The sequence below is a fragment of the Sorex fumeus genome, unplaced genomic scaffold, assembly GCF_029834395.1.
Source record: "Sorex fumeus unplaced genomic scaffold, SorFum_2.1 ptg000024l, whole genome shotgun sequence".
Taxonomy (NCBI): domain Eukaryota; kingdom Metazoa; phylum Chordata; class Mammalia; order Eulipotyphla; family Soricidae; genus Sorex; species Sorex fumeus.
In genome coordinates this window covers 39,237,167-39,252,347 of record NW_026606081.1, presented here as the reverse complement: position 1 = coordinate 39,252,347, position 15,181 = coordinate 39,237,167, and the positions used below count along the sequence as shown (strand labels likewise).

Below are 15,181 nucleotides of genomic sequence, written 5' to 3'. Positions count from 1 at the left end.
GTGGGTTCTCCTCTAAGTACTAGGAAAAAATAAGTGTTTGTGAAATCGAGTTCTCACCTGCCTCTCTTTCCTTCCCTGGGCAATGGCAACAAAAAGGGGCCAGAGTGAGCGAGAGCACCTGTACCCAGGGCAGGATTCTCTCCTTGCATTAAGGCAAGTGTGCCAGTGACTCCTGTGACTAGCCTCATTTTGAACTTGCATTCATCTGAGCATACAAAGTTTAGAGAATTGTCAGATTCAAATATCCCCTATCTGGAAGGTTAAGCCCCAGCTTATTTCACACATTTCAACATTTTCCATGTGGATGCTGTTAAGGTTGCCTGGAATTTGGAGATAAGCCCAGGATTAGTCCTGCTTTAAAGTCATCATGAAGCCTTGTTACAGGCCTCAAGTTAAGTTGTTAAATGCATTTCTGAGAGTTTACTGGGGGAAAAATCATATTCACTGACTTTGGCAAGCTTCAGATAGCAAAAACAGAGTGCTGTCACTGGGAACTTAGCTGTGGGCCTCACCTCATGGTTTTTTAGAGAGAGTCCATGTTCTCAGGCTACGACAAGATTCTCTTGACTCGACTTGCTCCGGGAAGAATCTCTAAACTGAGAACAGCTTGATGGGATATCTGTTTCTTTTTTATTCATTTTATTATTATTTTTGGGCCACACTCAGCTGTTCTCAGGGTTTATTCCTGCCTCTGTTCTCTTGCTATACAATGCAATATTTCTTGTTTTCAATCATGGTAGTACATTTGAGAGAACTACAAATTCCAGATATTTTTACACATTTGTTACTAACATGGCTAGAAAATAACATTAATCAGGTTTTTTCTCCTCTTGGCATGCATAACCTGGAGGATATGATATATAAGGTGATGATATTTTACTATCTTGTCAAAGTTTTATTGCTTAGGTCAAAGGAATATCCAGACAATACATACCGCAAGATGTTAAGCAAGCTGAAAAGACTTAAAATTGAAATGTAGTTTTGAAATATACTTTAAATTCTAGAAATATTTTACAGACGCAATAAAAAAATCCTACTTTACTTTGGAAATATTGGTAAAATAACTTTTACACTGCACACTCATGATATCTGGTTTGTTAAAAATGATATACTTTCATGTCTACAGTTTCACAATATTTAATAGCATAACTTTATGTAAAATTATAAGAAAAAAGAGAATAAAATTTCTCTTAAAATAAAATACCCCAGATATCTTTAAGACAAATTATACTCCCTTCCATAAAATAGAATTTTAATTTTCTTCAATGTCTTGATTAAATTACCTCCTTATAGGTAAACTTAGACTTTTAAACAAATGTAAAGGCAGCCTTTAATTTTGCTAACATCACAAATTACAAACTTGATCTTCACCTGCTCTCTGATTTCTGTTGCTTCCAAAGATTAGCTAGCTAGATGGATAGATGAGAAAAATTCATATGGATTATTTCGGATTTAATTAAGAAGAAAAATAAAGAAACTATATTTTGGTACTGGGTGTGCATATTAACTATTTAGCTAATGGCTGAAAGCAATTTCTTTCCTGTGTGTGGCCAATTCACTCAGTCTTTCATGGCTAATGCCTATCATTATGGAAATAAGAGTAGTTACTATTATTTTTCCAATTTTCATAGAAACATTCTGAGACAGAGAGTTAATTTACCCACTGGCATATAATTAATACTACTGATAAGCTTTTACCCTGCGTTTATATTATGAATTTTATGTGTTTCCCATAAATTATGAGACAGGAGTGCTGTTTCACAGATCTACCTAGATACCTAGTGTTTTATCATAGGATTATTTGTAATGTAAAACAAAGATTTTTGATGAAGGGTAATTCCTATCCATACAACTTCAGAATTAAAATCTACTCTGAAAGATCACACAGTACTTTTTTTCAAAATAATTTTCCTTCAAAATTGACTTTTATACACATGGGCAGATTAAAATAATTAGTTATATTTAAAACAATTGAACTTGTTGAAGTCTAATGATCATAATTCATTCACCTTGTGAATTCTTTGTAACAGAATATTAAATTAAAGATTTTCCTGGGTTTCAATATATGATCCTTAAAAATGTCCAGTAGGAAAGTCAAGCTCACCATATCCATCTGAAATTATTGTTTTGCTATTAACTTCACAAGAATTGATTATATTCCTACTCATCTAAATCACACTCACCATGTAACATTTTATGTAGAGAATAGTACATCAAAATTTAATTGTATAAAAGATGACAATGATTTGATGTTAACACACATGTAGATGCCACAATTTGCTCCTTTTCTGTGACTTTGAATTGAAAATTTCCCCTAAGAAAGTTTTCAGCAAAAGATGCTCTAAAAATCATAATTTTCTGCTATTAAGTGCTCCCTATTATATTTACCTCCAGGTCAAAATTTTTTTGTAATATATAGTTTACCAAGTCAATGCTTTTTTGTAGAAAATTATTTTGCTGTGTTTCTTTAGGTACCAATCATGCAAAAAAAGAATATTACTTGGGTGATGCACAGGCCCATTCCCTTTCCACATATTTTAAAGAAACTTTTCTGATTATTAAATCTGGACTCTTTATTGTTTAGCCTGAAGTTAAAAGAAAAACGATAAAGTAATGCCTCACCCTCAACAAGATAAAAAGACAACCAATGTATTATTTAAATAAAGTAAATAATGGATTTCAGTTATGGATAGTGGATCTTATTCATCAACAGGCATTGAATAAACGTCAACTCCAGACAACAAACATCTTTGAAATTAAACCAAAATAGCAAGTCTCCCACCTAAATTTAATGGTATAAGATAGTCCAATTTTGTGATATAAGTTTTATTCATATTCCATTTACGCAAGTGTTTGAAAAAAAGCTTTGAGGTCACAAATTCCGTTAAAGAAACCTAAAAATTAACATACCAAGCAGTTTTTCCATTTAAATAATTTTTCAAAACTATGAAGAAAAGTACGTTGTGACAGCTAATGACATTTTAAAATGTTCAGTTATACCATATGAACTAAGGAGTGTGACCTCTTGAGGCATAAGGATAATATGCAATCAAACTCATTTATTGCCTTTCTTTTTTTTTTACTAAAATGCATATAGTTGCACAGTTTCTTCATGAATAAAATATTAAAAATTACATTCTGAAATAATTAACATTATTAATAAAAGTTGTCCCTCCTTTCAAACTGTCAAGAATAAGGAAATTTACTTCCTTAGAAAATGAATCACTTCTGCATTTAAACAAAGTTGGATTAATCAAATTCAAATACCAAGATATTTCTTATACTGTTTCCCTTTAATATGAAAAATATAGAATTTTCTAGAATATTAAAATACACATCATCTTCTAATACATTGTAGAGCCTATTTTTGCTATTGTTTATATATAAAATAGCCAGGATTTTCAAATAAAATATTCATTTGCATTACTTACTATTCCTAGTATTTATCAAGTAATACAAGAAAACCTAAAGAATCTTTTCACACTGTCAATAACAGAGTAGATACTTTTTCAGAAATAGTACCTGGTTTTACAGTGCTACTGAAATCTTTCAACATTCACATGACCTTCTATTTTGAAATATTTATCCAAAGCTGAAAGCAGAAATTGAGGCATTTTGCCAACACCTGTCTAATTTACAGCAGAAATTTAATGCAAATTTCTTATAGTTACCCAAATGACAGCACTAATTTCTTATTCAGATTCTTATTCAGTTGGCTAACATTTAGTGAAATCATGACATAGACCCAACTTCATAATCATCTTTCAGGTAGAATCAAAACATCATCATCTTCTTCCTCCTTTTCTTAAAAATAATGATGTGCGTGATGAAAGAACAAGATAAAAATAAACTGTATCTTACCTCTGTCACTGAAGTCATCTACCAGAATGATTTCTGCTATCAGTGTCTCGGGGGTCCGGTTAATGATACTGTGAATGGTCCGTAGGAGTGACGTCCAACCTTCATTATGAAACGGGATAATGATGCTGGTGTTCGGTAGTCTTTCCAGGTACATCTTGTGCTTACAGCTGGAGATAGTAAAGAGGTGGGGATGTCAAAAGCAAACTGAAAATGTATCACGTACAAATTCCTTGTCACTTGACAAAGTGTGAAACTAATTTTAGTATAATAGTTCTCTATATAGTTCTCTATAATAGAGCTTGTGCATTGTAAGGATCATTTTATTCATTTGAATAATTCATTAATGATTTTGTCCATCACTAGTTACTTCCCTGGCTCCTTCAAAATCATTCTTCCTGAACTACTGATGTTTAAGACAAGCAACTCAAATGGAAGCTTAAGCATGTATTGCAATAACTTGCTTTTGTTAACTTTTATTTTCCTCTCCTAATCTGATATTAGTAAGTACGTATTTTGTACATTAATATTGTTTCCACTGAGCTGATTAAGACTTCAGTAGGTTCTCTTGAAGTGTTGGCAGTTTAACTACTACAATATGTATGATTATCACTATGGTTTCAGTGTATTTCTACAACTAGGGTATGTTTAAGGCTCTAAGAGGGAAAATAAAATCAAAAGTAAAACAAGTAAAGATACCATTAAGATATAAATTAAGACATCATCACAATCCCAGTGGAAATTATTATGAAAAATTCCATGCTGACCCGTTAAGTCTTCTGAGATAAAAAAAAAAACCACAAATTTAAATTTTTTGGATTGAATTTTGTAAACGGTTGTGGAACCGTTCACTGGGAGACTTCCAGGTCCAACGTTTAGATTAGGCCTTCTGGAACTGTGAGTTACCATGGATGGTCTTGGTTGACATGATGAACTCAGACAGTCTCTCACCCTGTTCATTCCATTCTAGGCCATGGGTCCCAATGTAGAGTTCTTCTGCTGATCTTCTCGGTCCTATCTTGGCATTAAAATCACTGACAATGATCTTGTAGAAGGTGTGGTCTTCTTTATAGAACTTCTCCAGCTCCATGTAGAACTTCTCAATTTCTCCTTCATCATAATTGGATGTTGGTGCGTAGACAACAAAGATAGAAACTTCCAGCAGTGAGCCACATCTATTCAAGTGTAAATATCCAATTCGGGTTGTTAGGCATTAGAATGAATCAATGCTCCTGGCCAAGTTCGTGTTGACAAAGACACTGATACCTCTTTTATCTCATGTTCTGAGGAACAATTCTTCTCCTGTGTCGAAAAAGGCGTGATGTGATTGATGCCTTCTTGTCTCAGTCAGACCAATGATGTCGTACTTGGTCTTTTGCATTTGTACCATTAGGTCCTCGATGGATGCATTCGATGCTAGTGTACGTACATTGAAAGTACAGACAATCAATTTTTGTCTTCCTTCGTTTTGGCAACCTTGTTCGGCCTTGAGATTTTATCAGCCTCTCCTTCCTCATCCAGTCAACACTGCCATACTGGTGACGCCTTCAGGGTCAGGGGAATGAGACTCATTGTAATTACTGGTTTTGGCATATCAAATACACAACGGATAGCTTGCAAAGTTCTTCCATGCAGGCGGAATACTCCTGGTAACTTGCCAGACTTTCCAAGAGGGATAGAGTCTTTTGGGGAGGCCTCTAATCGCCCTTGTAGGTGTTCCCATGATTCAAACTATATTTGAACTCTAAAAAATATGGTGCGGCAATTCTGGAAGATGGGTATTCAGTGTCTTATAATGTGTTGTGTGGCTGCAAAGTGGCCGCGTGGTCCAGAAAGCATTCTGTGTAGTGGAGGTAGTGGAGTTAGTGGAGGTCTGCTGGTGAGGTATTTATCTGGTACTGGTAGGGGTAGGGTGGGTCTTCTGTGCGCAATCCGATCCCTGGGTCTCTGGCAGCTAGTGGAAGCAGACAGAGAAGGGTAGGGTGGGGCTCCTGGTTTTAGTCCCTTCCTCACCTGTGGTTTGTGGGAGCAAGCAGAGAATCTATCTATGGGTCCTTTGAGCCTGGAGTCCAAGTTCTCAGAGTTCCGCTTATCTTGTTCTGTGGGGCTTCAGTCAAAACTGAAGCAGTCATTGAAGCCCTAGCCAATCAGGGCATTCAAACTCAATATATCAGGATCCTCCATAAGCTGTATTACTGATTCACTACCAGGATCTCATCATTCTATAAAGAAGTGGTCATTGATGTCAAGAGAGGGGTTCGGCAGGATGATACCATTTCACTGAAACTCCTCAGTGCCACCCTCGAGAATGACATGCAACAACTGGAATGGAAAGGAATGGGAGTGAAGTTAGATGGTCAGCAACTACACCACCTCCGCTTTTCTGATGACATCGTTCTAATATCACCAAAGATTAGCCAAGCAGCACAAATGCTGGCCGACTTCGACCGTTAGTGTGGAAAGGTCAGACTACAGCTGAATCTCACGAAGACAGTGTTTATGAGAAACAGCCTCATTCTTGATGCTCCATTCACTCTCAATGGAACGACCATTTCCGAGTGCAACAGTGCAAAAATCCGGACTTCCAACCTCAGTGTACCTAGGTCGAGAAGTCAACATGATGAATGACCTGGCACCTGAGTTGTGCAGGAGAAAGAGAGTGGCTTGAAAAGCCTTCAAGAGCATCGAAGAAATAGCAAAGAGGACAAAGAACCATGGCTTCAGGCACATCTCTTCGATTCTGCTGTTCTTCCTGCATTAACATATGCCTCAGAGACCTGAGCCCTATGAAAACAGGATGAGAACGCTATTCGGGTCTCCCAAAGAGGAATCAAAAGAGCTATGCTTGGAGTATCACATTTCACTCAAATGAGAGAAAAAATCCGAACTTCCAACCTCAGTCGACGATCAAGGATGCTGTCTTGTTTGCCAAGGCATCAAAAGTCAGATGAGCTGGACACGTAATGAGATTTGGAGATGACAGCTGGACTAGAGCCATTACCGACTGGATTCCATGAGATGTCAAATGACTGTCTGGTCGCCCACCTACCAGATGGTCAGACTTCTTCATCAAGATCCTGAATGATCGCTTTGAGGCTCTACGTGTTCTACAACAAACAGACGCCATTGGGCTACACTAGCACGCAACAGGGACAAATGGAGACGTTACTGGAGCCCGCTGGAGCAAATCGATGATTAACGGGAAGTCAAGTGATCGAGTGATAAAACGACTTCACTCTTAAAAGACAGTTCAAGCAGTTATACCCTATGCATTCTGTTTTCAAAAGATTTTCTTAATAAATATAAGAATCAGCCTTCAGTGGGAAGCATGCCATTTGGGGGAGTAGGAGATAGAACAGAGAAAGGCTGCATGAAATAAGGGTAACTTAGAGAGAAGTGACCAGGAGGAGAAGTTGAGAGGTTGAGCGAGAAACACTCTCAGCAACAGTACAGCAAATGCCTGAAGTTATCAAATCTCCATGCAGGCAAATTGGTGGGTGGGAGGGAAAAGGTGGGGTGGGGGATCACATTGATGGAGGGAAGTAGACACTGGTGAAGGTATTGGTGTTGAAACAACGACACTGAATAACTACAATTCAGATGACTTTATATATATATATGTATGTATACACACATATATGTACATACACGCATTTGCTTTTGGAGGCCACACCTGGCATTTGCAGGGGTTACTTCTGTCTCTGCACACAAGAATCACTCCTGGGGTGCACACGCAATGCAAGTGCCTTACTTGCTACACTATCACTTGGTCAATTTTTAATACTTGACTGTGAAAAATAAAAAGAAAGACTTTCTATACAGAAGACAAGAATAAATATTTTTACAGAATATCAAATTCCTAGAAAACAAGAAATAAAAACAACTTTTTAAGGAGACCATGTTCAGAAAAGAGAAGAAACTTGCTACTGTTCTTTTCAATTTTTGACATGGTATGATGTCTCGCAGAATCGTTTTGGTTCAGCTAAGTTGCAGTCAGTCTCAGTCTGAATAGCAGAATAAAATGTCAACCTGGCATCTGGCTAGTGACAGGCATACTATGGGGCATATCTGTAGAAGTCATTTCCAAGCACCAATTTACATAGCAATTGTTTTAATGTCAGAGTATTCAATTTTCAACCACTGGCTTTAGACACACCGTTTTTCTGTTCTAATCTTGCTATGTCAGTTAGGTTTGATACAGCAGTGATAATTGGTGATTTATTTTACCTTTGACAGGACTGAAAAGTTAGTTTTGAATAACGAATATAAGTGAGGGGAGGCAACAATCACTATGCATTTATTTCATCGCCTACTAAACAGGAACTAGTTTTCCTAATTAGTATTTCATATGTTATAGGGTTAACGCTTCAATGTCATACTTTAATGCCTGTAACTTAAAACATAAGAACATGTTGTTCCAATCAGCTACGTGTTCACTGTAGCAGAACTTGTAAAGGCAAAGAACAGAGGCACACAGAGATAGTCAGGGATCAGATTACAGAGGATGATATTTTCTGAAAATCATTTTTAATGCACCAGGAACTCAAGTATTGTGAATATTGTGCAGAGACATAACATTCACTATAGTTCTATATAGTCTAGGCTTGACTGCAATGAATAATTGAAAAGAAGCAAGGAATGGGATACATCCTATAATGAGGTTATTTTAGGTTTCCAATTAAGAGATAATATTGGATATAGTTGAGATTAGGGAATAGCACACATTCCAGACATATTTTTGCACTTTCTTTTAGAGACAGAATTAATGGGCGTTGGGGATGAGAGCAATGAGAATAAAATGAAACTAAAAGCCAGTAGTGAACATCAATTAACATGAGTCCTGAGATAGTAAGAAACTGTTTACAAGAGGAGTCTGAAAAGGCACTTGGAGAAAAAGCTTGTTTGTTCCTATTCTTTTCCTTGAAACAGACAAGAATATTTTAAAGTGAGAGAAAGTTAGAGTCAAATGTTACTGGAAAGCTTCATAAGAAATAGACTGTAAAATACAATCAATTTTAGCAGCAACAAAACCGTTAGATACTTTGACAGGAAAAAAAATTTGATGATTCTGTAGGATGTTGAGTTAAAAAGGGTTACTGAAGAGTGAATTAACTAAAATAAATCAATGTTCATATGGGAGGTGGGGGTTAATATATGGAGAGAAATGCGTTAAAAAGAGGCAATTTACAGAAACATAGGGGTATGATATTTTTATCATATATGGGTAAATGTATACGCAAACAATCCTTTTTTCTCTACTTAAAAATCCCTAAAATTTTATCTCCTACAGCCTTTAAAGACTGTTAATTCATTTCTACATTTTGCTTTTTCTAGAAATGTATATGAATGGGGTTAAATATTGTATGAAGCTAGAGTCTTGTCTCCTTTAGTTAACATTTGGTTTTCAAGTTAATCACAGATCTGACATTTGTAAATACTTTATTCCTATTTTATGATGGTAATTTCTTCCATGGGCTGGAGAGATAGCACAGTGGGTAGGGCGTTTGCCTTGCACGCGAGTCAACATGACCGACCCGAGTTCTATTCCTCCGCCCCTCTCGGAGAGCCCGGCAAGCTACCGAGAGTATCTCGCCTGCATGGCAAAGCCTGGCAAGCTACCTGTGACGTTTTTGATATGCCAAACACAGTTACAAGTCTCACAATGTTACTGGGCCTGCTTGAGAAAATCGATGAACAATGGGAGGACAGTGACAGTGACAGTGACAATGTTTTCGATTGTATGGATATGTCACAAAGTGTTCATGCACAGATCTACTGACAGACTGTCTCCACCTTTGACCTTTGTGCATAATGATGCTCTAAATATCTATGAAAATTTAGTTTGAACACCAATTTTCAAAGCTCTTGGGTATATACCAAGGAATGAATTTTTTTTTTTTGGTTATATGCTGTATTTCATTGATGGAAGAACTTCCAGTTGATCTTTTTAAAGCAGCTCTATCTTACATTTTCACCAATAATGTAGATTTGCAATTAGAATTTTGATTTCTCCATCAGGTCTTTGCAAGAATAATTATCTGATATTTGGCTCTTGTCATCATAATTGGTGTGCAGTCATACCTGGTTTAATTTATATTTCTCTGAGCCTTTGTCTTGTTTTTTTTTTTTTCTCTCTTTTTTTGCCGATTGTATAACTTCTTTAGTGGAATAACTTTTTAGGTTATTTGCCCATATTTTCATTGGATGATGTGTCTTTTTGTTTGTTTTCAGGGCCACCCCCCACCCCATGGTGTTCAGGGTCTTTTCCCAGTGCATTTCATGGTTCTTGCTCTGAGAACAGTTTGATATTGTGGACTGAATTCAGGCCTCTCAAATGCAAAACATATGCACTGGCCCTTTGAGCTATCTTCTACCTGTGATTTTGTTTTTGAATTGCAAGTGTTCCTTATATATTCTAGATGCAAGTCCTTTATCACACACCCCCTTTATGGAGGGAGCAGCATTAGGTGGTAATGCTGCTGGATCATTCCTGGTGGGCTTGGGTGGGTGTCATAGGGGGTTACAGGTAAAGAACCTTCAAGTTAGATCTTCTAGGAAAAGGCCCTACCCATCCATTCCCAGAAGAGATTTATTTTATTTTGTTTGGGTGACATACCTAGTGATGCTTAGGGCTTACACCTGGATCTTCACTCAGAGACCACTCCTCATGGGGCTCTGGGAAATTGCAGGTTGCCAGGGATTGAACCCAGGTCAGCTGTGTGCAAGGCAAGATCCCTACCCACTGTACTATCTCTCCAGGCTCACTATACCACATATATCATTTGCAAATATCCCCTCCTATTTTGTGGACTTTCATTTTGCCAGGATCCATGGAAACATAAAAGTTAACTTTAACAAAGACCAGTATATCTTATTTTTCCCTTAGTTTTTTTTGCTGTTTTGGTCTGATACCAAGAATCCTTTATCAAATAAAAAGGTCATAAAGATTTATCTCTAATTTTTCTTTTAAGAGTTTTACATCTGGAGTCAGAATGATAGTCTAGTCAGTAGGGAGCTTGCCTTGCATGAGGATATCCTGAGTTTTGATCACAGCATCCCTTTTGTCCTCAGAGCCCTGCCAGGAGTGATCCTGTGCACAAAGCCAGAAGTAATCCCCTACCACAGATGAATGTTCCCACCTGGAAAAAAAAACAAAGGTGTGTACATCAATGTCTTTATTTTTGTCTGTATAGTATAGAGTCATGGTTCAACAACATTCATTGACATGTGACTACCTAATTGCTCTATTTAAACATTTATTTAAAAGATAAATCTTTCTGGAGCTGGAGATACTCTACAGTGGTTATGATTCTTGCCTTATAGGTGGGAGCTTCCAGTCCAATCCCTGGTACTAATTTGGTCCTTCAAGCACTGCCAGGAGTGATCCCAAAGCAGAGCCAGGAGGAAGTCTGGAGCACATCCTCCTGTCACACACACCAAACAGAATTTTTTTTTATTTATATAATGCCCTGTCATAGCTAAATCTTTTTTTTATTAGTGAAACACCATGAGGTACAGTTGTAGATTTACAATTTTTTGTGCTGGGTTTGATTATACAATGATCAGATACCCATCCCTCCACCAGTGCCCATTTTCCACCACCATGGATAATATCCCCCCCACCCCCATACCCCCATACCCACTGCCTCTGTGGCAGGGCAATCCCCTGTGTTCTCTCTCTCCTTTTGGGTGTTGTGGTCTGCAAAAGAGGCATTGAGTGGCAAACATGTTCAGTCCATAGTCCACTTTCGACATGCATCTCCCCTCCTGGGAGGGTCCTCCAAACACCCTTTATTTGGTGTTCCCTTCTCTGTCTGAGCTGCCCTTTCCTCTAGAATGCCCGACTGGCCACTAAGCTATGGAGTAATCCTCCTGGTGCTGATCTCAGCTATTCTTGGGTATTAATCTCATATTTTGTTACTTTATATCCTCCAGATGAATGCAATCTTTCTATGTCTATCCCTCTCTTTCTGACTCATTTCACTTAGCATAATACTTTCCATGTTGTACCACTTGTATGTAAATTTCATGACTTCATCTTTTCTAACAGCTACATAGTACTCCATTGTGTAGATGTACCAAAGTTTCTTTAACCAGTCATCTGTTCTTGGGCATTCAGGTTTCTTCCAGTTTCTGGCTATTGTAAAGAGTGCTGCAATGAACAAACAAGTGCAGATGTCATTTCGACTATACATTTTTGTCTCTCTGGGATATATTCCCAGGAGTGGTATTGCTGGGTCAAATGGGAGCTCAATTTCTAATTTTTTGAGAATCGTCCATACTGTTTTCCAGAAGGGCTGAACCAGTCGACATTCCCACCAACAGTGAAGGAGTGTTGCCACATCTTTCTTGCCACATCCGCGCCAGCATAGGTTGCTTTTGTTCTTTTGAATGTGGGCCAGTCTCTGAGGTGTGAGATGGTATCTCATTGTGGTTTTGATCTGCATCTCCCTGATGATTAATGATGTAGAGCATTTTCTCATGTGCTTTTTTGCCATTCAGATTTCTTCTTTGAGAAAGTTTCTGTTCATTTCATTGCCCCATTTTTGGATGGGGTTAGATGTTTTCTTCTTGTGGAGTTTAACCAGTATTTTGTATATCCTGGATATCAACCCCTTGTCAGATGTGTATTCGGCGAATATCCTTTCCCATTCTGTAGACTGTCTTTGTATTTTGGTCACTGTTTCTTTGGAGGTGCAGAAGGTTCTTAGTTTAAGATAGTCCCATTTATCTATCTCTGTTTTCACTTGCTCGGCCAGTGGTGTGGCATCTTTGAAGATACCATTAGCTTCAGTGTCATGGAGGGTTTTGCCAACTTTATCTTCAATGTACCTTATGGTTTCTGGTCTGATGTTGAGGTCTTTAATCCATTTTGATCTTACTTTTGTACATGGTGTTAGGCAGAGTTCTGAGCCCATTTTTTTGCATGTAACCGTCCAGTGATGCCAGCACAATTTATTAAAGAGGCTTTCCTTACTCCACTTCACATTACTTGCACCTTTATCAAAGATTAGATGATCATATGATTGAGGGGAGATGTCAGTGTATTCAACCCTGTTCCATTGTCTGCAGTTCTTCCTTTGTTCCAGTACCATGCTGTTTTAATTATTACTGCTTTGTAGTACAGTTTGAAGTTAGGGAGGTTGATTCCTCCCATTTTCTTTTTCCCAAGAATTGCTTTAGCTATTCGTGGGGGCTTATTGTTCCATATAAATTTCAGGAGTGTTTGCTCCATTTCTTTGAACAATGTCGTAGGTATCCTTATAGGGATTGCATTGAATTTATACAATGCTTTCGGTAGTATTGCCATTTTGACAATGTTAAGTCTCCCGACCCATGAGCAGGGGATATCTTTCAATTTCCTCATGTCCTCTTTTATTTCCTGAAGTAGCGTTTTGTAGTTTTCTTTGTACAGGTCCTTTACTTCCTTAGTTAAGCTGATTCCTAAGGACTAGATTTTCTGGGGCACAATTGTGAACGGGATTGTTTTTTTCATGTTGCTTTCTTCTCTCTCACTGTTTGCATATAGGAATGCCATGGACTTTTGGGTATTTATTTTATAGCCTGCAACTTTACTATACGAGTCTATTGTTTCCAGGAGTTTTTTTTTGGTGGAGGTTATTGGGTTCTCTAAGTATAGTATCATATCATCTGCGAATAGTGAGAGCTTGATTTCTTCCTTTCCTACCTGAATGCCCTTAATATCTTTTTCTTGCCTAATCGCTATTGCAAGTACTTCCAGTACTATATTGAACAGCAGTGGAGAGAGTGGGCATCCTTGTCTCATCCCTGATCTTAGAGGGAAGGCTCTCAGTTTTTCCCCATTGAGGATGATGCTTGCTGTAGGCTTGTGGTAGATGGCTTTAATTATGTTGAGGAAGTTCCCCTCTATACCCATTTTGGCTAGGGTTTACATCATAAAGGGGTGCTGGACCTTGTCAAATGCTTTTTCTGCATCTATTGATATAATCATATGCTTTTTATCTTTTCTTTGTTGATATGATGGATTATGTTGATTGATTTTCGAATGTTGAACCATCCTTGCATCCCTGGGATGAATGCTACTTGGTAATGGTGTATGATCTTTTTGATGAGTAGTTGGATTCTATTTGCTAGTAGTTTGTTGAGGATCTTTGCATCTGTGTTCATCAGGGATATCGGTCTGTAATTCTCTTTCTTTGTGGTATCTCTGTCTGCTTTTGGTATCAATGTGATATTTGCTTCGTAGAAACTGTTTGGAAGTGTTTTTGATATTTCAATTTCATGGAAAAGCTTAAAGAGGATTGGGAGTAAGTCCTCTTTAAAGGTTTGGAAGAATTCACTAGTGAATCCATCCGGACCAGGACTTTTGTGCTTGGGGAGACTTTTTATTACCATTTCAATTTCCTTGATGGTGATAGGTCTGTTCAGGTACTCCAGGTCTTCTTGGTTCAGCCTTGGGAATCTGTAGGAGTCTAGGAATTTATCCATTTCCTCGAGGTTTTGATGTTCCGTGGCATACAGTTTCTCAAAGTACTCCCTGAGGATCCTTTGAATTTCTGTAGTTTCTGTTGTAATGACCCCCTTTTCATTTCTGATTCGGTTTATTAGGGTTTTCTCTCTCCCTTTCTTTGTGAGTTTTGCTAGAGGCTTATCAATCTTGTTAATTTTCTCGAAGAACCAGCTCTTGGTTTCATTGATCTTTCGGATTGTTTTTTGGGTTTCCATCTCGTTAATCTCTGCTCTGAGTTTTATTATTTCCTTTCTCCTGTTCGGGTTGTGCTCCTTTTTTTGGTCCTTCTCCAAGCTCTTAAGCTGTGAGGTTAGGTTACTTATGTGTGCTCGCTCCTCCTTCCTCAGGAATGCTTGTAGAGCTATAAACTTTCCTCTTAACACAGCTTTTGCTGTGTCCCATAAGTTTTGTAACTCGTGTCCTCATTTTAATTCGTTTCTAGGAATCTTTTGATTTCCTCTTTGATTTCCTGTCTAAGCCACTCTTTGTTCAGTAGAGCACTGTTTAATTTCCAGGTTTTTGATTTAGTTTTCTGTTTTTGTGTGTGATTTACTTCTAATTTCAGCGCATTATGGTCTGAGAAGATTGTCGATACAATCTCTAACTTCTTAATTTCTTGGAGGCATGTTTTGTGGCTCAGCATGTGGTCTATCTTGGAGAATGTTCCATGTACGGTTGAGAAGAATGTGTATTCAGCTTTTTGTGGATGAAGTGTCCTGTATATATCTACTAAGTCCCTTTCTTCCATTGTTTCCCTCAGATGAAGTATGTCCTTGCTAAGCTTGAGTCTGGTTGATCTATCAAGAGGTGACAAAGCAGTGTTGAAGTCTC

General features: G+C 37.7%; 1 protein-coding gene across 3 annotated transcripts in view; it reads right to left on the bottom strand.

Moving 5' to 3' along the window:
* Positions 1–15,181, bottom strand: part of GALNTL6 (polypeptide N-acetylgalactosaminyltransferase like 6) — a 1,198,528-nt gene that overhangs the window by 701,577 nt on the left and 481,770 nt on the right. For all 3 annotated transcript variants that reach the window (XM_056113868.1, XM_056113867.1, XM_056113866.1), the window contains exon 5: positions 3,862–4,028. In XM_056113868.1, coding sequence (XP_055969843.1) covers positions 3,862–4,028 — 167 coding nt within the window. The remainder of the gene's footprint in view (positions 1–3,861; positions 4,029–15,181) is intronic.